At 42.9% G+C, this 23,844-nt stretch overlaps 1 protein-coding gene across 1 annotated transcript in view; it reads right to left on the reverse strand.

Annotated features, from left to right (window-relative positions):
• Positions 1-5,985: 5,985 nt before the first annotated feature.
• The window catches only part of LOC126176260 (octopamine receptor Oamb-like), a 237,154-nt gene continuing 219,295 nt past the window's right edge, over positions 5,986-23,844 (reverse strand). The window contains exon 3 of the mRNA XM_049923407.1: positions 5,986-6,078. Within this exon, the coding sequence (XP_049779364.1) occupies positions 5,986-6,078 (93 nt within the window). The remainder of the gene's footprint in view (positions 6,079-23,844) is intronic.

Below are 23,844 nucleotides of genomic sequence, written 5' to 3' on the forward strand. Positions count from 1 at the left end.
TCTCTCCCTTCCTCTCTTCTTCTCTCCCCCTCCTCCTCTCTTTCTCCCATCCCTCGGTTAGAAATTCTTCTTCCTTTCGCACCTTTCTTATATTTCTTGTGCATTCATTCACTTGCCCATACCAGTGCAGTTTCAAAACTTATGACTTCTAAACCAACTGGTATCCAAACGATTTGCCCTTCTCGCAGCGTGCGGCTCACAGTGCATTGCTCTTCACTTGCCGTCACTGCCTGTTTCTCTGCTTCACTGCGAGGCAGGTCAGTAGACTAGCAATTTTCACGTCCCGAGGTCTATGTATAAAACAAATCCTCTCAATATGAAACAAGTCAACTGATTCACTACAACTTGTCAGTGAGTAGACGGTGACTATTTACGTGGTAATTTTTACACACACTTATATTTTGTTCACTTATATCAAAACTGATTAACTGTAGCATACACGGACGTTACTGAGTCAAGAACTTCTCCGTAATGCACCAAGATTTTAGGTCATGTCTTTTAAAGCCGATTCTTTCTGTTTGCCTGTTCTCAGCCGTATAGCTCCCCAACTTTTGCGGCTAGAATCTGTTCTCGAGGGAGATTGTTCAAATGGCTCTGAGCACTAGGAGACTTAACATCTGAGGTTCAAATGGTTCAAATGGCTCTGAGCACTATGGGAGTTAACATCTGAGGTCATCAGTTCCCTAGAACTTAGAACATCTTAAACATAACTAACCTAAGGACATCACACACATCCACGCCCGAGGCAGGATTCGAACCTGCGACCGTAGTGGTTGCGCGGTTCCAGACTGAAGCGCCTAGAACCACTCGGTCACACCGGCCGGACTCGAGGGAAATTTACAAAATTATCTGGGGATACTCACCTCCCTGTATATGAGGACATTCCTGCACTCAATAAAAACAGACTTCGCTCCCGTCATCAACCTCTGAAAGTGCAAATGTTTGGAGGACAGCGCGGCAACAACGACAGACCCATGGACAGAAAGATTGCAGAACATCGCTGTCCCAGAACGACTGAAAATGATGTGCGTTTCGACCAAGCCACCAGGTTGTGAAGAGCATCGCAAGATCTTAAACTTTCTATCAAATTAACACTGTGTGCCGGCCCCAGACTCCAACTCGGCACCTTTCCGTATCGGAATGAAAGCTGGAGAATGGGCCGTTCGTCGTGCTGGGACAACTCAGTTGGTAGAGCGCTTACCCGTGGAAGGGAAAGGTCCCGAGCTCGAGTCTCGGTCCTTAACACAGTTTCATTCAGCGCACACTTTGCTGCAGAGTGAAAATTTCGTTCGGGATCGCAATGTCTAATCGGCACTGCACAAAATAGGGTCAAATAATGAAGTTATACTGACTCAAGGTACAAACGGATATTAACAACATCGCTCAGCTGTAAAACGCAGAACGACAAGCGACTGATAGCATCACACGTACGCGATCAAAACTATCCTTTCCTGGCCATGTAGTGATCCTGTTGGCAAGAAAGACATCAGTGTGATATTCAGTAGTTGTATATACGTCTTTGACCAACTGTGCTTTGTAAATACAGTAAATTAAATTAAGTTTATGATTCTTTTTCTATGTGTTAAAAACGTGTATATTTGTTGTTAAGGAGAAAAGTTTTCTTGTGTAATGTGATGCTAGCCATACGCTAAATAATATAATAAATACTGACAATATCCCATAATTAGCTCGTATGTGAATACATATATAATGTCTCTATAATTCGTCACTTCGTTAGTGGTGGGGATCGCTTTCAATACAACTCTTGCTGTTACAAAGACTGTGATAGTTTTATATTGTGATGAATTTTAACAATGTACTTCAGGAGACAATAAATATATTATGACATTCTTAAATAGGTCTAGTTGCTGAAACAATTGTCTAAAGAAGATTACCTGACTCTAAACTACACAAAATCCGAATTATAAATTTTTGTGAAAATAAAACTTCGTTTCTAAATGTGGAACTGAAACAGAATACAGTTTCAGTTGGCAACAGAAGAGAAGCACGCGTATGAAATTACCTCCTGATATTCACAAAGACAGAAGAACGTATGTAGAGCAAAGCCTAGAACCTTTATCATTTAAGAGATTCAGTAATGAGCAGCTTCCAGTTAAGGATTTTTCAGGATGCACGGACATGAGTGTTTTACCAATCTATTTCGCACTATGGCTTTTCTTCGCGCTCTGCTGTTGCCACCGAAATTGTATCCTGTTTCTATAGACAAATATAGCCTAGTGTACACTTCTAATGTTTCAGTAGGAACATTCTTAATAAGATGAGTTTGCATCAGTTGCTTATAATCGAACGATAAAATTCAAACTTTTGACCTAAGAAGTATTTTCGGCTGCACCATCTGTCTCTGTTGACCTTTAAGACAGTAGTTTTCATTCGATGATAATTATTACGTCATTGATGGGCTCTGAGTTCGCCACATTGTAAGAAGTTAATCACGTCACCTTTCTCGATGAAATCGTTTAACGTCTACAATTAAATGGGTTCTCTCGCTATGCTATTCCTGAAGCTGTTTGCTCATGTGACAACTGTTGTATTTTAAATTACACGGGTTTGCATAATTCGGGGAATATTCTCTATCTCAGAAAGTTGACCAATAAATTTGGTAATTTAAAACTATGCAAAGCAAAAGGAACGATGCCAACATAACATAAAACTTTATTTAAGGTAATTTACGTTTGAACAATGGACATGAGGAAATAGTGAAGGAATGTCCCGACACGTAGGTCATTAGAGGGGGCCCTAGTTAGCGATGGACATGAACGAGGGAGCAATTTGGTAGCGGCCTTGTTGAACGGCTGATGCTGACACTGCAAGCCCATCCGGTTTAGCAGAGCGTTAATCGAAAGACAGTACCCCACACTCTATGGTGTTCACGCCATGAGTTGTATACATGTAGTAAGACGTGAGAGAAGAGTGAGTATTGTTATTGAGATGAATGAGCTGTAGATGAGCGTATATGTTGCAATATGTTTAACTGCTGCTGGGAGAGATACCGTGGCCGTTTCGAGAATTACAGCTAAGCTGGTGGCAGAAGCGGCGGTGTCTCGTGGTCAGTATGAAAATTTATGGACGCCACGCCTAAGAGAATCGCAATTGGACCAGAATTCTACACATCAATTAAGTTGTAACAAGCCTCAAGTTGCAGTGAAATAAACTATGTTCCTATTAAGTACATTATTGTAAGAAGGCAGAAGCGTAGTTGATTTTGAGGTGCAGGAGGAGGTACGGTCAATATTCAGGCATATGGCAGCAACTATCATTCGAAGAAAAACAATTTAGTAAATAATTGCTCTGAAATGCATATATTAAGAGCCACGAATATTTGTTCATCTTCACTAGTGTGAAACACATCTTTTCTACTAAATACAGGGTGAGTCACCTAACATTACCGCTGGATATATTTCGTAAACCACATCAAATACTGACGAATCGATTCCACAGACCGAACGTGAGGAGAGGGGCTAGTGTAATTGGTTATTACAAACCATAAAAAATGTACGGAAGTATGTTTTTAAACACAAACCTACATTTTTTTAAACGGAACCCCCTTAGTTTTGTTAGCACATCTGAACATATAAACAAATACGTAATCAGTGCCGTTTGTTGCATTGTAAAATGTTAATTACATCCGGAGATATTGTAAACTAAAGTTGACGCTTGAGTACCACTCCTCCGCTGTTCGATCGTGTGTATCGGAGAGCACAGAATTACGTAGGGATCCAAAGGGAACAGTGATGGACCTTAGGTACAGAAGAGAGTGGAACAGAACATTACGCCCACATGCTAACACCTTTTTATTGGTCTTTTCACTGACGCACATGTACATTACCATGAGGGGTGAGGTACATGTACACACGTGGTTTCCGTTTTCAATTACGGAGTGGAATATAGTGTGTCCCGACATGTCAGGTCAATAGATGTTCAATGTGGTGGCCATCATTTGCTGCACACAATTACAATCTCTGGCGTAATGAATGTCGTACACGCCGCAGTACATCTGGTGTAATGTCGCCGCAGGCTGCCACAGTACGTTGTTTCATATCCTCTGGGATTGTAGGCACATCACGGTACACATTCTCCTTTAAAGTACCCCACAGAAAGAAGTCCAGAGGTGTAAGATCAGGAGAACGGGCTGGCCAATTTATGCGTCCTCCACGTCCTATGAAACGCCTGTCGAACATCCTGTCAAGGGTCAGCCTAGTGTTAATTGCGGAATGTGCAGGTGCACCATCATGCTGATACCACATACGTCGACGCGTTTCCAGTGGGACATTTTCGAGCAACGTTGGCAGATCATTCTGTAGAAACGCGATGTATGTTGCAGCTGTTTGGGCCCCTGCAATGAAGTGTTTGTTACAACACGCAACTGAACGTCAGAGGTTTCAAGCGTGAACTTTAGGTTACAATATCTGCGGATGTAATTAACATTTTACAATGCAACAAACGGCACTGATTACGTATTTGTTTATATGTTCAGACGTGCTAACAAAACTAACGTCGTTCCATTTAAAAAAATGTAGGTTTGTGTTAAAAAACATACTTCCGTACATTTTTGTATGGTTTGTATTAAACAGTTACACTAGCCCCTCTCCTCACGTTCGGTCTGTGGAATCGGTTCGTCAGTATTTGATGTGGTTTACGAAATATATCCAGCGGTAACGTTAGGTGACTCACCCTATATATTCTCATTTCTTCAAAGTATGCATTTTAGAGATCACGTTTACTGGTCTTTTTTTCTTTTTTTGATCCGTGCTATCACTTGCCAAAATATGGAAAGCGAAGAGCATGCAGTAGGTGTGTTTTACAGTATCGAAGGGGAACAAGTGTTCATAGCTCTTAAGATACGCATTTTGGAACCTTACTTACTAGACTTCATTCCTTGAAATGATTGTTTCTAGCTTAGCCCTGGATATTGATCACTACTCCGACAATGTCTGTCATTGTGTACGAGAGAGTTGGTCTATGTCTATGGTCTTTGTCTACAGTCTCGCATCCATAGAAGACGTGCAGCCCTCAAGAGTCGTTCTTGTATACAGTTAGTGGTAACGTATTTTAGAAACACAACGCTCTGTATATCCCGAATAGCTTCTGAGCTGATTACCACATGTAGTTCTGTACTGGTATGAAACTGGAATAGAAATATAGAGCCTAAAGAAGCAGAGATTTTGTTTGTTTAGTAGATTACAGTGACGCGTTCGAGTAGATGTTGTTTATGTTTTATCAGTTTGTAGGGAAATCACCAGAAAAAGGCTGTAGGTTTACGTGAGAGTGAAATAACCGAGTTGTTCAGGATGCTATACCACGACTGTGTAAGAAAGGAAGTAATGAATTTGTTGTTTTGGCTTAAAAGTTGGAAACATTGTACTAAAGGCAGCGTTCGGTAGAGGAACAGTTTCGATCCGAAGATTATTTGTACTAGTATGACAGCGTCCTCTCATAAAACAATATCAACGAGTCGATGGTTTGTGGACAATAACATCGCTGAAATGGGCTTTGCTACGCAGAGTTCCAACCTGAACGTAATGGAACAACTTTGAGATGCGTTAGAACGTTGACTTTGCTTCAGACTCCAGTGTCCAACGTCACTAGGTTCTCTGGTTACTCCTCGTGAGGAAGAATGAACTGAAATTTCTCCACAGACATTCAGATACCTCACTGAAAGTGTCCGCAAGAGAGTTCCAGCTGGCATAGAGGCGAAGGGCGGATGGACCCCGTATTAATGTCCTGAAGTAGGTGTGCTGATACTTTTCATCAGGTAGTGTAATTGCGGGATCTTCAGATGGAGACCGTTACCAGGTCATACCAGCAGCAGTCCGCTATCTCGGCCACAGCCTCCCACTCTCGGTATATGAAAACAGAAGAGAGAGAAGAGCCCCTCGTCTCGTTGTTTATGAGGAGTTACTGACCATGAATTACTTTGCACGTAGGAGGACAGCTGTACCAGGTTTAACAGTGGCTGCAGTAAAACTATGAAGGCTTATAGCGGCGTTGAGTAGGTGGGGGCGGTGGGGGCGGTGGGGGCGGGGCGGGGCAGTGTGGGGAAAGAGGACAATGGCCCCACTACACAGCAGCAAAGCTTTCTTCCGATGCGAAAAATTGAGATCATGTATTTTTGAGGTAAGGACATTTATTTCAATTATTGTTATCTCCCACATCCACACACTTCCCTGTTTCCACCTGTCTTAGTTTTTCTAGAGCAAAATTGAGCCCTAGTTGTGAAGAACTATACTTCTGGCCATTAAAATTGCTACACCACGAAGATGAAGTGCTACAGACGCGAAATTTAACCGACAGGAAGAAGATGCTGTGATATGCAAATGATTAGCTTTTCAGAGCATTCACACAAGGTTGGCGCCGGGGGCGACACCTACAACGTGCTGACATGAGCAAAGTTTCCAACCGATTTCTCATGCACAAATAGCAGTTGACAGGCGTTGCCTGGTGAAACGTTGTTGTGTTGCCTCGTGTAAGGAGGAGAAATGCGTACCATCACGTTTCCGACTTTGATAAAGGTCGGATTGTAGCCTAACGCGATTGCGGTTTATCGTATAGCGACATTGCTGTTCGCGTTGGTCGAGATCCGATGACTGTCAGCAGAATATGGAATCGGTGGGTTCAGGAGGGTAATACGGAACGCCGTGCTTGATACCAAAGGCCTCGTGTCACTAGCAGTCGAGATGACAGGCATCTTATCTGCATGGCTGTAACGGATCGTGCAGCCACGTCTCGATCCTGAAGTCAACAGATGGGGACGCTTGCAAGACAACAACCACCTGCACGAACAAGTGGATGACGCTTTCAACACCATGGACTATCAGCTCGGAGACCACGGCTGCGGTTACCCTTGACGCTGCATCACAGACAGGAGCGCCTACGGTGATGTACTCGACGACGAACCTGGGTGCACGAATGGCAAAACGTCATTTTTTCGGATGAATCCAAGTTCTGTTACAGCATCATGATGGTCGCATCCGTGTTTGGCGACATCGCAGTGAACGTACATTGGAAGCGTGTATTCGTCATCGCCATACTGGCGTATCACCCGGCGTGATGGTATGGGGTGCCATTGGTTACACGTCTCGTCACCTCTTTTTCGCATTGATGGCACTTTGAACAGTGGACGTTACTTTTCAGATGCGTTACGACCCGTGGCTCTAACCTTCATTCGATCACCATAATATTCACGTTCGGTTTCAACGAGCGATGTAAATTTTTGCGAACTCGATCTGTAACGCTACTGGACGATCTGTTAACATGATAGCCCAACACATTAATACCACTGATAGAGTTCTCGAGTAAAAGTTGCTCACAAAGGAAGTATTTCGTATTATGGTGGGCATAAACGACACTTCCGCACAATAATACAACACTGCATGCAGTATAAAAGTAATTAATCATTGTGAAATTCAAATCACCAATTGATGCAGCAGAAGAATGGGGCTGTGATAACATTACCAGTGGATTTACCATAGGAAAAGGCTCACAGAGACCTACAACACAATACCAGAATATCTGGTTGTAGTCCTCATTTATGTGCTGTAGTTGTGAAAATAAGACGTAAATGAAACGTGGCCGATACAGAAGAGATAACAGGAAGCAGAATCAGAAAAAATTTGGAGTTGAAAAGTTGGATTGACAATGAATGTCGGAAGAATTGGAAGACGTTTGAATATGTTGTTACTTTTATGTTCAATGGGTCATTTGTGCAATTGATCGTAATGTTGTGGAGCGAAATATTTTATTATTACACATTCAAATGTGCAAATGGGTGTGAATTGCTAAGGGACCAAACTGCTTAGGCCATTGGCCCCTAGATTTACACTCTACTTAAACTAACTTTTGCTAAGAACAACACGCACACCCATGCCCGAGGGAGGACTCGAGCATCTGGCGGGAGGGGCATTACACATTCATAAGTAAATACAGTTTACAAACTGAACATTTGCAAGTTCTTTTTAATATGATGGTGTGAATTGGGAATTCTTACCTTACCATTTACATTTTAACATAAATAGAAAGTATTCTATGGAACAGATGGAGTTCTCAAGGAAAAAATCGTTCAGCTCGTTTCGTAAATTTAACTTTTCTATCTCTCATGAATATCACTGTGTAACTGACCAAATATTTTGTTGGCAGTATTGTACATCGCATTTTGTTGGAGAGTTCATCAGTGGCTTTTAAGTGTCAAGGAAGGAAAGGTGGTGAACAACCTTAAATCAACAAGGGAGATTATTCTCAGCCTAACAAAAAGAATGAAACACAAGTGTCATTATAATTTCACAGCACAATTCAGCACGGCTTATGCGCCACGTACCTCAACACGTTTCAGCTGAGACAACTCAAATCAGTTTAGTGCTATTCGTAATCCACGACGCGTAATACACAGTTGTAAGAAACAGGTTAGACGTGACGAAGTGAAGGCACTTAGAAATAAGTGCAGTTTTACAAGAAGCAGAACGTAAGCTTTCTTTCATTGGATTCAGTGCTTAAATCTCATAGTGAACACACGGAATGTAGTGCAAAATGTAAATCAGTATGAGGACATATGATACACTGTGTAGCGAAAAATGACTTCCTCTCTCTCTCTCTTTCTCTCTCTCAACTTTTCTTGCTCTCTGTTCTCAAATGTACCTTTACTTTAAGTACAGCAAAAAGTTGTACCAATAGAAATACACTATCTGATGAAAAGTGTCTGCACACCTATTAACGGACATTAACATAGGGTTTGCCCGCTCTAACTTTACTGGGGACACTTTCAGTGATTTGCCGTCAGGTCTGTGGAAGAATGGCAGCGTAATATTCCTCAAGAGCAGAAACCAGAGGTGGCAGTAACGTTGGACGCTGGGGGTTTCAGTGAGGTCTATTTCGATTCCCCCTTTATGCTGTTTCGTTGGGTTCCTGCGTCTTTGGCAGACGATGCCTTAGCATCGCCAGTGCTGGTTCTTATTCTTTGCTAAGTCGAAATATCACATCTCTGTTCATCAGGTACTTAGTTATACGTAATTCGACTGATTCTTTGATGATGGAGTTGCGCTATATGGAGATGGAGGGCAAGATCTTTGTCTCTCTGTAGTTCGTGTTATGTCCCATATCAAGGCGGTGTTCAGCTATAGCAGATTTTTCTAGCTGACCTGACGTGTTATGATGTTTATGTTTATCACATCTATCTTTAACAGTGCATCTGTCTGCAACTCCATCGCTAAAGAGGCAGCCGAAATAGTATAATGTATGATCTGATTAAAAGATAAATGAGATATCAGTTTGGGGTAGAGAAAGCAATCAGCATTGATGATAATGAGGCGTCGTCGGCCATAGACCAACCAACCCAGTGAGTCAAGACAGAGAAGCTACGGAAGTCAAGACACTTAAGCTGGGAGCCAACACACTTTCCGCATGCGCGCTGGGTTCGCGACTTGCGATCTAGCTTTTCCCGCGACGCACGTGCGAAGACCGTGGCCTGTTTCTCTGGAAGTCGACGTCCTCTATAATTCGTCTGCGACAGGGGCGACCAAGATTTCAGCTCACGGGTCACGCCCGGCCACGAGAGCCAAAGGGCTCCGTCACAGCCACGCCATACTGTCAAGCTCGAGCCGGAGGAAGAGTGTGAAAACTGCGAACGCGTCGCATTTAAATAGCAGTGTAGTCACACTGCAAACTATTTGATTCTATATCTCAAATTTAACAACAACTTACGGCATAAACATAACTAATTTTCAATATAATTTAATTAGTTTTGGCTCAATGCAGACGAAATATAATTTTTATCTGGTACATCCTGTTGGCATACAGACAGACGCAGACAATTTCAGTTCCGCTCTTAAGTTGCCACGTAATCGTGCCTTATTCAGACGCATAATCGGAAAAGGTCTTTCACACGAATATAGCAATCGAAATATTGTAGCTACCTCATTATGGACACTTGGAATATCTACCTGAGGTAAGCATTGTAGGCATCCTGTGCAGTTTAACGTAAAAACTGCAATTACCATGCAGGTTACTCAGTTACATCTGTATATGCACAGGGGAAAGGAACGATTTCAGGTGAAACTGCCAAGGGTCTCGAAAACACCTCGGAAACAGGTCTAAGTCTGACATTGCCCTAAAACAGTCCTTGAATTTTGTCAAGATCACAATGAATTCTTCAGACCTCTCGTTTTCGTTAACCAGTGAGCTTAGGGAACGGGATTGTCTTTGTCAGAATGCGTCCCTTTAACAAAAAAATGGTTCAAATGGCTCTGAGCACTATGGGACTCAACTGCTGTGGTCATAAGTCCCCTAGAACTTAGAACTACTTAAACCTAACTAACCTAAGGACAACACACAACACCCAGCCATCACGAGGCAGAGAAAATCCCTGACCCCGCCGGGAATCGAACCCGGGAACCCGGGCGTGGGAAGCGAGAACGCTACCGCACGACCACGAGATGCGGGCATCCCTTTAACAACGCGATTTTCTTTCCAAATTCATCGTCCTCACATCAGGAATAAACTACAGTGTAATGTCTTACTGTGGACAGTGTGCAACCAATTACACTTAAAATACAAAGACTGCAATGCAGTCTGGATATTCTAATTTTCCTTCCTGCACTCCTTTTTTCTTCATAAATTCGACAATAGCGAGTTTCAAGTCGAAAAATCGTTCCAGGCATGCTGCTTCATTTAACCAACATACTTCGCAGTGGTATATAAAGTATTAATACTCTTCATTGAGATCCAGTGAAAGCGGTTGCAGCCGGCCGGATTGGCCGAGCGGTTCTAGGCGCTACAGTCTGGAACCGCGCGACCGATACGGTCGCACATTCGAATCCTGCCTCGGGCATAAATGTGTGTGATGTCCTTAGGTTAGTTAGGTTTAAGTAGTTCTAAGTTCTAGGGGACTAATGACCTCAGAAGTTAAGTCCCATAGTGCTCAGAGCCAAGCCAAAGCGGTTGCAACTTAAAATGGAATACCGGTAATGTGTGTGACTTCAGATATTTGACTATTTGCACCACTAATTTCTTCACGCGCTCCACGGCTGCACAGCGAATCCCGTCTGTCGATCGTTCTGATATTCTGTTCTTTCATTGCCAACAAAATCTTTAAATTCTTTCTGCATGATACTGTATTGTCATTCAATAGTAAATATGCAGTACCTGTCGCTTATCTGAACTGAGAATTCTCATCCCTCTCTTGAGTCATTCCCATTCATTTTCAAGGACTGCGACTTTAGATCGCTAGACTGTTTCTTTTTGTGCAAACAGCCACTGGACCTGTGAATGTCCTTCGTACCACGAAGAAATAGCGCAGTTTAAACAGCGCTGACAGCACGATTCTGCCGAACGCAAAAAGTTCTGCCGACCGAACAATGCCGCGCCGCAATGTTAAATGAAATGTCGCGCTGACTGTACTTTCGAGAAGGAAGGAGCAAAGCCGAGTGACACGCTGGGCCTCGGCCCGCAATGAGTCCGCACACGCTGCACGCGCGGAGTCTGGTACGCCGTGGCAGGCTCTAGTCTTCAACGACGCTTAGCCCCACACCTTGGCGCCAGCGGGTTTTCAAGCAGGTCAGCGGACATACTGGCCAGCTACAGTAATAATACGCCAGCAAGCAACAGGAGACGGCGAGCAACTGTCTCGCTGAAACACAATGCAGTTTTCACGACACTATCAGATGCAATGCCCATGAACCACTGTGCAGTAATTACGTTGGGGAAGTCACAAACAGTACAACTAGTGTCATCTTCCACTGATTCTCTTCCCAGTCTCCATGGGAAGCTCTCCCAGCTGTCCTGATTACGGAAGAACCCATCACATAAACACCAATTTTTTGCCAACGTTCGAAGTCACTCATCTCCGACATTATGCTCTCATGGCAATACGGAACACTGTTATGTTCGTGGTGCAATACAGCAGCACAAACTGCAGACTTGGGCTAGGATCTGCACTTCTGTTCAAGCATGCATTTATCGCCATAATTCCATTTCTTTCTATTTATTTATTTATTTTTTGTTGTTGTTGTAAAGCCCCTGTAGTGATCTGTAATAAAGTACCGCCTGCAAAAGCTGCACAAATATTCTGTAGAATCTTGATAAGATTTCGAAGTAGTGCTAAGGCTGGAAACAACGTTCTTCAGAACTGTGTTTGGAATGTATATTGAGCGATAGGAAATGGGTCTCATAGACTCAGACGAAGGTAGAGCAGGTGACAGACTATGGTTTATTGGCAGCATGTTATAATATGGAATCAGTCTATATAGGGGATAGCTTGCAGATCACTCATGTGGCCCATCCTGGAATAATGCTGAAGTGTTTGGTGCCATATCGAATAGTATTAACAGACGACCTTGAACGTATACAGGAAACTGTAGCAGGAATGGAACACGTTTGTCTGGTCCGTGGGAGAGTGTGACATGGAGGCAGAAGAAACTGAACTCGTAGACACTCTAAGATAGACACATATCATACCGAGAAAGTCTGTTTACCGAGTTTCAGGAACCAGGTCCAGATAATGAATCTAGGAAAATAACTATAAACCCCTACGTATCAGTCTCTTTGGGATCGCGAGCACAAACTTAGAATAACTACAGCGCGCTCTGGGGCGTTTAAACAGTCATTCTCCCCGCGGTCCATACGTGAATGGAACGGGAAAAAGGCATAGTAATAATGGGAAGTAGGCTCTGCCATGTACAACACTATGCAGAGCATGGCTGTAGGTGTAGATATGATTTGTGTAGTACGTCTTTGTGACGACTTACTAAAAGCTTTTCCTATATTTCTAGGATAACATCGCGGGAACAATGGTAATTGCGGCAACAAATAGGATAAATCCTAATATACTTTACTACTCTGTAACGAGGCGCTGGAGACCACGTTTATCTGATTCCTAAATTCTCAGATAAAATCTCTGAAGAAACTCCGAAATTTGGTCGGTGGAGTTCAGGGCACCACTGTGTACTGGGTGCGCCTGGTGGGCGTGCTTCACCTCCCAGTTCCCATAGGTATCGGTGTCAGGCAGCAGCTGTCAAAGATTCTAGATAAGTAAACACAACACGGCTAACCGAAGATGTGCGAATCCGACAGCAAGTCACTGGGATTTATAACTGACTTCGACATTGCCCGTCCACTCGGCTGGGATGTCAAGGATACTGACACGTACATCCTTCTTAATCTGCTTATTATATTCACCCCTTGGTCTCCCTCTACGACTTTCTTACCTTCGACACTTCCCTCCAATACTAAATTGGTGATCCCTTTATGTATCAGAATGTGTCCTATCAACCGATCCCTTCTTTTGGTCAGAAATTCTTGTCTCCTCAGTCCTGTTCATTGGTTACGTGATCTACACGCATCTAATCTTCAACATTCTTCTGTAGTACCACATTTCGAAAGCTTCCATTCTCAGTTACGTACATGGCTGCACTCCAGACAAATACTTTCAGAAAAGACTTTCTAGCACTCAATTGCTTATTTGATGTTAAATTCCTTTTTTTCAAATTTTTTTTCTTGCCATTGTTAGTCTACATTTTATATCCTCTCTACTTCGGCCATCATCACTTTTTTGCTGCCCAAATAGTAAAACTCGTCTACTATCTGACGTCTCATTTCCTAACCCTACTCCCTTGGCATCAACAGATATAATTCGACCACATTCCAGTACCGTGGTTTTGCTTTTGATGGTGTTCATCTTTTATCCTCCTTTCAAGAACATGTTCATTCTGTTCAACTGCTCTTCCAAGCTCTTTGCTGTCTCCGAGAGAATAACGGTATCATCAGAGTTTTTATTTATTTTCCCTGAACTTCAATTCCTGCTCAAGATTTTCTTTGCTTTCTTTTACTGCTTGATCAGCGTACAGACTGAACAACGTCGGGAACAGGTTACAACCTTGTCTCACTCTCTTCTCAACCACTACTATCCTTTCATGCCCCTCGACTCTTACAACTGCCTTTTGGTTTCTGTACAAGCTGTAAATAAACTTTCGCTCGCTTCATTTTACTCCTGATACCTTCAGAATTTCGAAGAGAGTATTCCAGTCAACATTGAAAAAAGGTTCCGGAGTCTACAGATGCTATAAACGTATGTTTGCCTTTTCTTAACCCATTTTCGAAGATAAGTCGTAGCGTCACTATTGCATCGCGTGTTCCTACGTTTCTCCGAAATTCAAACCGATTTTCCCCCGACGTCGGCTTCTACCAGCTTTTCCATTCTTCTGTAAGAAATTCATGTTATTATTTTGCAAGGAATTCATGTTATTATTTTGCAACCACGACTTATCAAACGGATAGTTTGGTAACTTTCACACCTGTCAACAACCGCTTTCTTTGGAATTGGAATTATGACATTCTTCTTAAAGTCAGAGTATTTCGCCTGTCTCATACATCACGCCCACCAGATGGAAATGTTTTTTCTGTGCTGGCCCTCCCTAGGCTATCGGTAGCTCTGACGGAATATCGTCTACCTCCGGGGCCTTGTTTTGACTTAAACCGTACAGACCTCTGTCAAATTGTTGTCGCCGTATCATCTCACATCTCATCTACGTCCACATCCCTTTCTATAATACAGCCTTCAAGTTTACCTCCCATGTATAAACCCTCTATTTACTCCTTTAACCTTTCCCTTCTTTTCTTAGAGCTGGTTTTCGATCTGAGCTCTTGATGTTCATACAGCCGCATCTCTTTCCCCTTTACTTTTGCTATAGGCAGTATCTGTCTTTCCAATAGTGAAATATGCTTTAAAGCCCTACAGTTGACATCTAGCCATTCCTGCTTAGCTATTTTGCACTTCTTGTCGATCTCATTTTTTAGACGTTTGTATTCCCTTTCATATGCTTCATTTCCTGTATTTTTATATTTTCTCCTGTCGTCAGTTAAGTTCAATCTCTCTTGTGTTATCCAAGGTTACCTGTTAGGCTTTATGTTTTTTACCTATTTTATCCTCTACTGCCTTTTGAAGCTACCCATTCGTCTTCAGCTGTAATCCTTTCTAACCAATCGTTGCATAAGCCCCAGTAACCTTTTGTTCTTTCAGCTTTACAGTATGTTGGAAATTAAAACAGGGTAAATCTATGTCAATATGATAACAGTACAAAAGTAAATAAGTGTCATACAAAAGGAAATACCTTATCCTGCAAGGTGTCACCGGGTAGATCATTGCGTTAGCTACCAGTATACATCACAAACATTACTGTGCGCATACTTTAGATCCACAGGATCGAAAGTCTTCTGATGAAGGTAACCAATTAATCACAGAAAACCATCATACGCCCAGAACAGTATGCTGTAGCGTGAGACAGGATGAAGGTTTGGGCATAGAATTTCAGTTAGAATTAGGAAATAGTGTTTGTGTCTGCGAAGATCACAAAGTGCAGTTCAGTCATTTAGACGTAGCCATCGTGTATTTGTTGGGGAAATAAGATCAAAGCATGGTCGTAAAAGGTGCTGAATGACGTACATTTTAATATATGAGTGAACACTGTAGCTGAATAATTTCAGTTTTGGATGGTCTGGACTACGTTAAGGCCGTTGAGGAGCTGTGGTCCTGAAGCGATAAGGAGCGGCGCCATGTAAGGGCCCTACCGCACTGGGGCGCCACGGCCCCTCTGCTGACAGTGCCGCTGAGAAGCACTTAGGTCTTGTTGTGCAAGACGCCAGCAGAGACGCCGGAGAATTCCTTCAGCCTTCTGCGCTCAGAATAAAAAAGGGAATACTGATCGTGGCATAAAAGGGGTTGTTTCACACGCTCTACAGTGATACAAGGAATTAAAATGTTACATTTTCAGTTTTGTAATGAAGTCAATACGTTCATTTGAGGAATTAGTCAAGGTCTTCTGAGATGAAATTAAGAAAAAAAGATAGTATTATAAGGAAATTAATCTCGTCATAAAAAAAGATTTTTGTAATCTGTCCGATGATTAGTCAGTTATTTGTTACCTACAATCATATTTACAGTTTCAATTGTAACTGTAATAGAAAAGTATACATAGAAGTGATCTTTAAGTTTTCGTTCGAAAAGTACGTTATCGTAAATCAAATTCAATTTACAAACATTTTAGGCAAGAATTAGGTAACCTGAATCATTTGTTTGTCAAAATAATTGTACAACATCTGAGGTATCGCACCCACTAGCATGACTTGCTGCAGCGTGAGATGCAGCTGTGCTACAATGAACTATCAAAAGGTTTCCAATTGAGAACTTTGCTTAGCATGTAAGCAAGGAAGCGTGACTCTGACAGAGGTATATAAGCACCGACATGTAGGCGTGTGTCATGTGGCATTCGTGTCTTTCAGAAGTGCGTGCGGTAGATGTGGAAACATGAAATGGGGGACGTTATTACGAAATGCGACAAAATGAACCAGTTTGCTGTTAATCGTTTCTTGGCTGTCGAAGGGAAAGCACCTGCAGACATACGTCGAAGAATGAAGTATGTACGGTATAGCATGCTGCCTAGAAACGGAAACTTTTTGATCGCCCCCTTGTAGGGTGTCCTTGGTCTAGGTTTTGAGGAAAGCTTCCATGTCGCGGATAGTAATGCGCTTTATCTGTGGTATAAAGTTCTTGTGATTGGAATGTAGCATCATTCACAAGCTGTAAGAAAATTGAGGATCCATTATTTCTACGTTCTCCAGCCGGGCCGTGTCCGGAAACTTGCTTATTTTAACCAATTTGAATGTTGATTGTAGCTTGATAGGGTTCGTTCTTTGTTCTGGGCTTCAATTGCGATGCTCATGATTTAGATCACGCTTTTCTTCAGTTCACAGTTTGAATATTCCTAAGGTGGGGTGTTCAAAATTTCTGATGAATATTCCTAAGGTGGGGTGTTCAAAATTTCTGATGAATATTCCTAAGGTGGGGTGTTCAAAATTTCTGATCTCAATTGAACCTCACAGATAAAAAAGTCCGTGTCGTAACATCCAGAGCACTTTGATGGGCGAACAAAACTACATGAGAGTGAGTAGGAGATAGTGCTCTTCAGGTCGATGGCGTGCTGGTGCGGGAGCAGCCATAACACTACGGCCACTCGTGCGCTTTCTCCAGCGGCATCTGAGCTGAAAAAAAGGGGGCAGAAAGGGAAATGCATCATCTAAGTGAGGGTGGCTACACAGCGCTGGAATCCACGCGGCCCATGCGCAGGCGCGGAGAGTCTCCAAGGTCTCACGCAGGAAAATGCACCGCGGCTCGTCCTCTTTCTCTGCTGGAATTACAGCCGCCTGAGTGGCCACTCCAGTAGTTTTTACCTAGTGGACACCGCTCCCGACTAGACCTTCAGACTTATTTCCATCCAGTGTTCAGTTGTTTCATGACATCTTTGCTGAGCGTATCCCGTGTAGCCACGCTCGTATCACAAATAGTTCGTGCATTCGAAGGAGAACCAGATAGACACTCTAAGTCAACAGACTGAGTTTCCTTATCCTAGTTACCTGGAAATTACTTCAAAATTATGGTCGGGAGATTATAATGTTCATAAATTTTATTTTATGTAAGGAAATACAGGGAAGTTCGAAAATCGTGAAGGACAGTTATCTGAGAACGTTGAAATTGCAGGAAGGCAGAAGTAGAGATGCAGCGAAGAATAAGAAGCGTCACCTGTATATGAAAGAAACGTCCTTCCTGCGGCCTTCTTTCCAATTAAAAGAGTGAGTTACTGAGACATATTAAAGTTTTATATTGACTGTTCCATTAGTACCAATTATCGCAGTACAGAAAGGAATATAGCATGACAACAGGATGCAGCGGCACTGTTGGCAGCGCCTGTTTCAAAGGCTCAGACAAGAAAAAGGAAATACGCTCCAGACTCATCAGAAGAGCAAATTCTCAGTACAACTAAAAATACACCGTCGGAAAAAATCGCAATACCAAAAGTAATAATAAAATAAAATTTCGGGAATACATTTGTCTGGGTAACATATTGAAATGATTAACATTGCAAGATCACAGGTTAATTTACGCGCATGGTAAGCCATAACAAATGTGAAATGCTGGTACCGATTTAATTGCCAGAATGTTGAATGCAACCATGCAAACGTGTGTGCATTGTGTTGTATAGGCGCCAGATGTCAGTTTGTGGAATGGAGTTCTATACTGTTGCACTTGGTCGCTCGATGCAAGGACGGTTAACGCTGTTTATGGATCACGCTGGAGTTTTCGTCCAATGTGCTCTATTGGGGACATATGTGGTGATCGAGAAGGCAAAGGCAACATGTCGACACTTTGTAGGGCACGTATGGTTACAACAGCTGTCTGTGGAGCACCGTTATCCTGTTGGAAGACACCCCTGGGTTGCTGTTCATGAATGACATCACAACAGGTCGAATCACCAGATTGACATATATATTTGCAGGCAGCTCCTGCTGTCATACGAATTCGCCCTCCAGACCCTAACTCCACCGACAGGTCAGTGTGTCTAGCATGCAGACAGGTTGGTTCCACGCCATCTACTAGCCTCCTTCCAAATAACACAGAGCCATCATTGGCACCGAAGTAGAACCCCACCCTGCCGTCCAAAGAGCTTGACACCACTGAAGTCATAAATGGAGGTGGTTTGGGGTCAGTGGAACGGGTGGTACAAGGCGTCTGGATCAGAGCAGTCCTTGACGTAATCGATTTGTGATAGTTCGTGGTGTCAATGTGGTTCCAACTGTTCTTCAAATTGCTGCTGCAGTCGCAGTACGATGTGTCAGGGCGATACGCTGAACACGATGGTCTTCCCTCTCAGTAGTGTTACGTGGTCGCCCGGAGCTCGTGACAGCTGCTGCCAGTAAACACGTACAGTGGCTCCATTCCTGGCAAGTGTTTCTGCAGTATAGCAGAAGGTTCAAAATGGTTCAAATGGCTCTGAGCACTATGGGACTAAACTTCTGAGGTCATCAGTCCCCTAGAACTTAGAACTACTTAAACCTAACTAACCGAAGGATATCACACACATCCATGCCCGAGGCAGGATTCGAATGTGCGACCGTAGCGGTCGCGCGGTTCCAGACTGTAGCGCCTAGAAACGCTCGGCCACCTCGGCCGGCTATAGCAGAAGGAACATCCAGCTTCTCATAGCTGTATTACGCGACCTCGTTCAAACTCAATGAAGTGCTGATAATGACTTCTTCGTCGTCTTAAGCCATTCTTGATTAGCATCAACTCATCAAGTTCAGTCTCTAAGGTAACTAACGCTCACGAGTGTTACAGTGTGTATTTAAAGCAAACCTGAGTGGCATCCTTTTAGTGGTTCTACTAGCACAACTCTCGAGCGACTGGCGCGAAACTTGAATAGACATCTTTCGTTTATGTTGCTCAGCTCCTTCTTGGTGTTTCAGTCATTTCTTCCGCCAGTGTAATTTAGGGCGACCTCCCCAGAATGCAGATCCTGATGAAATGTTTTTACCGTCCGAGATTCCAATGGTCAAGAAATACCGACAAACAGTGATTTTCAAGTGAATTGTTTTTCCAATTAGTGCCGTCTTATTCAGAAAAGACAATACATCCGCAAGCACAGTACTCCACGACAGTGTTTTGGAAATGTCGTTTTCCACGACTGAGATGGTTTCTAGAGCCGATTAACAGGCATTCGATAACACTCTAAAAATTCATCTGAATATTCCTCTAATTCCTAATATACGGGAACGAACTTTCCCTTTTTGACATGTCACTTAGTGCAGAGTGGATGCACCATTCCCTCTGCTGACTTTCAATTCGACGACGGCGACGGCGACGACGACTTCAACGATGTCGACTGATAAATCGTTATCCAATGATACACTGCCCAGTATAGATCCAGCGGCGTTGCTTCTCCTGCACGTGTACTTGGCCAGTTGACTGCCACTACTCGGCAGTTTTTTCAGCTCTGTGGTCGCCACAGTTGCTGGAATTCCTACCACGTTTTCTCCAGCTCAAACCCCGCTGGAAAAAATGCACGTGGAGCCGTAGCCTAAGCCGCCATGTATTCCACTGCCACCGCTGCGAGGCGTGTAGATCTGCTAGCAGAACCTCGGGGCGACTGGTCTGCTGGTAGAGCTCCCACGGTCACATTGGTGCGAGGCGTGGCTGGCTCGATAGTGCCCCATGTTTGTGTCTGGTGTCTCTGGCAGCAGAGCTGTTTTCCTTCTGGGCGGCATCAAGGAGGAGACATCTGTTACTTTTCGAATTGATGTCAGTTTACGACTTCTTAGTTTAACCCTTTTTTATGTAGAATTTAGCGGGGACTTACAAAACAAGAAGAACACCATTTTGACGCTGAAAATTGCACACGCTTCTCAGCGTGTGACTGGTGCAAAATGAGAAGGATATGCCACTTCCAATGTCAGAATTCTGCATAAGTAGTTACCATCTTGCCGTGTATCTACGTTTTATATGTTTAATCTATGACGTCACATCCATAATGTCTTTAGCTAATTCATTTAGTTATTATCAGAGCCTGTCGCAACCTCAACTACTGGCCACCTCACATGCTACTCGAAGAAATCGCCAACGAATGCCACTAAGAATAGCTGTGTAAAAGATACCTCCCTCCTGATGATAATGGATAACCGTCGAAACGTATAGGGGATTAAATAAAAACTTTAATCATAATTTTTCATTCTACTTAAGAGCCACAGTTCTCAAAATACAGTCCATAATAGATGTAACTAATATCTATTTTGTACTGATAATGTATAGTCATGTAAAACATTTTTACGAACCACAGCTGCATTTGTATCCCACTATCCCAAGCTACCTCAGCATCCATCATCAACGCTATTTCACAAACTATCTTACATACTGGTCATCTGCAGCTGTTGAAAGGCATGATTTTATGAAGAATTCTGCTAACAGCTGGCAAAATTGTTTTTTATTAAAACACAACCGGTTTCGTGGTCTAAAACCGCATCATCAGATTCAGCCTACACGACAGAAGGCAAAATACAGTCTCACCACATTTTGTGGACGCTAAAATTGATAAAGGAATGTCTAAAATACACTCACAAATTTACCCATCGCTCCTAGGTAAAATTTAGTACTCTGTGGAGGAGGAGGAGGAGATTAGTGTTTAACGTCCCGTCGACAACGAGGTCATTAGAGACGGAGCGCAAGCTCGGGTGAGGGAAGGATGGGGAAGGAAATCGGCCGTGCCCTTTCAAAGGAACCATCCCGGCATTTGCGTGAAGCGATTTAGGGAAATCACGGAAAACCTAAATCAGGATGGCCGGAGACGGGATTGAACCGTCGTCCTCCCGAATGCGAGTCCAGTATGCTAACCACTGCGCCACCTCGCTCGGTAGGTACTCTGTGAACATTGTCAATACTTAGTAGTAAATTTTCACTAGGAGCGATGGGTATGACGAACTATTTACGCTGGGAGTGTACTTTAGATATTCCTTCATTAAATTTGACACCCACAAGATGTGGCGACACTGTACTTTGCTTTTTACCATGTAGGCTGCACCTGATTATGCGGCTTTAGGCAGCGACACGGTTGACTTTTAATACACAACAATTTCACCAACTGCTAGCGGAATTCTTCTTAACATCAACACTATTTGTCTCAGTTCCCATTAAGTTATAGAATTCTTGACCGAGAGAAAGTCTGCCGACAGTCGTTTACTGCATTTTTCTTTGCCTTCAGTCTTCAATTTTTACTTGCAAAAGGTCGCCGGATTATAATTCGACCAGTCTGTGCTCTTTCGTTTCTTCTTTGTACTGATTTTTATTCCTGTAGCGTACTCAGCTTTGTGGAGGGAGGAACTTCATGCACAGCATCGCGCAGCAGGTGTGAATGTCGCTCCCGTATGAGGTCACGACGAAAATAGCTATTCCGCTAGAGCAGGGCGTTGTTGCGCGTCCTGTCTATATTCCGCACCTGTAACCCTATTCTCCGTGGCTCCATTTCTGATGATATTGAATTCTGGATTTCCTGGAACTGGTTTCAAACTTATTACATTTTACATAGACGCTATTCACACCACTACACAACCAAATCGTACTGCTAGATTTGGGGTGTCATTTTTGAGTACGTTAGACAAACTGTTTAGATGTTTTCCACGCCAGCATTAAGATTCGTAGAACGTAAACGGAGAGGTGTTCTTCTGACAGTATTCAGCGCGCTCATTCTGACAATGTTTATACAGCGTTGCTCGTAGCTACTTCAGTGCATTTACTATTGGAAAAGATATCTTTGAAACACACGTAATGCCAAAAGACATCTGCATTTCAGTGAATATACTTCAACAGTCATTGGTCTTTTATTTAAGTACTGATTCATTCCATTGTGAAGATTTTTTTTTTTTGTAAGCGCAGAAATCAACAAGATCCTGTGGAAGCACTTTCCGTGGTCTGTGGGAACTAGTTCTTAAATGCATTAAAAACGTGACTTTAGTATACAGAGAGTCTTTCAAAAACATTCAAAAGATTCGTTCATACATCACAAGACTATATCTCTTACATAAGCGGAAATACAAACTTGGAATGAATTTTAACTTGCGCGTGGGAGAACAAAGTTTGTTTTTTCGAAAGAACCAAGCAGTTTTAGAAGGATACATCTTTTACATGCGTGTATATACAACCTCGGGCTACTTTTCACAATCACGTCTTAGACCAGTGTTTTTATTTATCTTTCACAAGCGTTCAGTGTTTCCTCAACACGATGCACGACAAGTATCCAGACCACTGGTAAGCAACCGGCTGCTCGCGGGCTGGATCCTGTCCGCGACTGATTTTAATTCGACCCGAAGATACATTTCGTGGAAGAGAAAAAGAAACAGAAAATGTTGGAAAAACCGAGGATACAATTCTGTCAAAGATAATTTTATAATTAACAGAAAAAAGGCCAATCTGATAAAGTCTTTTGCTGGAGGTGAGTTCTTGAATGAATGGCTCTTCGACACTGCAGAAGTACTATGTGCCGATAGAGAAAAAGAGTCCGAACAAAGAAGTTTATCGGGAAGAACATTTGTTAGGCGAATTAGTATGATGGTTGACGAAATTAAGAAATATTCTCTTCAATAATGCCATGTGTATATATTATATTCGTATGTTTCCTTCTAAAAGTCGAGGGCCATAAATTGATATTCATGGCATGGCTGGCTCTGAGCGCTATGGGACTCAACTTCTGAGGTCATCAGTCCCCTAGATCTTAGAACAACTTAAACCTAACTAACCTAAGGACAGCACACACATCCATGCCCGAGGCAGGATTCGAACCTGAGACCGTGGCGGTCGCGCGGTTACAGACTGTAGTGCCTAGAGCCGCTCGGTCACCCCGATCGGCATTCGTGGCATGCACTACACATTATTTAAGTAATGACTAATGTAATCTTGGCTGGCTCTGAGCAGTATGGGACTCAACTTCTGAGGTCATCAGTCCCCAGATCTTAGAACTACTTAAACCTAACTAACCTAAGGACAGCACACACATCCATGCCCGAGGCAGGATTCGAACCTGCGACCGTAGCGGTCGCGCGGTTCCAGACTGTAGCGCCTAGAACCGCTCGGCTACCCCGGCCGGCTTTCGTGGCATGCACTACACATTATTTAAGTAATGACTAATGTAATGTGGTGGCTTAAACCATTTTAACCCTTATCCGTGAAGATGGTCCAAGATTGAAACCGGCTAAAATTTGGGTTTAAAAAAAGCAGCTGATGGTTCAAATATGCATTTTATACATTGCAAAAAGTTGTGTGATCGTGCTTCCATATTCGAAGCATTTTCGATCGCCTTGAATGAGAGCACTGATTTGTCAGACACAGCAAAATTAATAATTTTTGTTCGTGGTGTGAATATAGCAGATCCAACAGAAGAATTATTAGCATTATGGCCGTTAAAAGGAAGCACTATTGGTGAAGATACCGTTGAAGTAAAAATATCACCTGAACCTTCAATCTGAAGT

The sequence above is a fragment of the Schistocerca cancellata genome, chromosome 3 (assembly GCF_023864275.1).
Source record: "Schistocerca cancellata isolate TAMUIC-IGC-003103 chromosome 3, iqSchCanc2.1, whole genome shotgun sequence".
Taxonomy (NCBI): domain Eukaryota; kingdom Metazoa; phylum Arthropoda; class Insecta; order Orthoptera; family Acrididae; genus Schistocerca; species Schistocerca cancellata.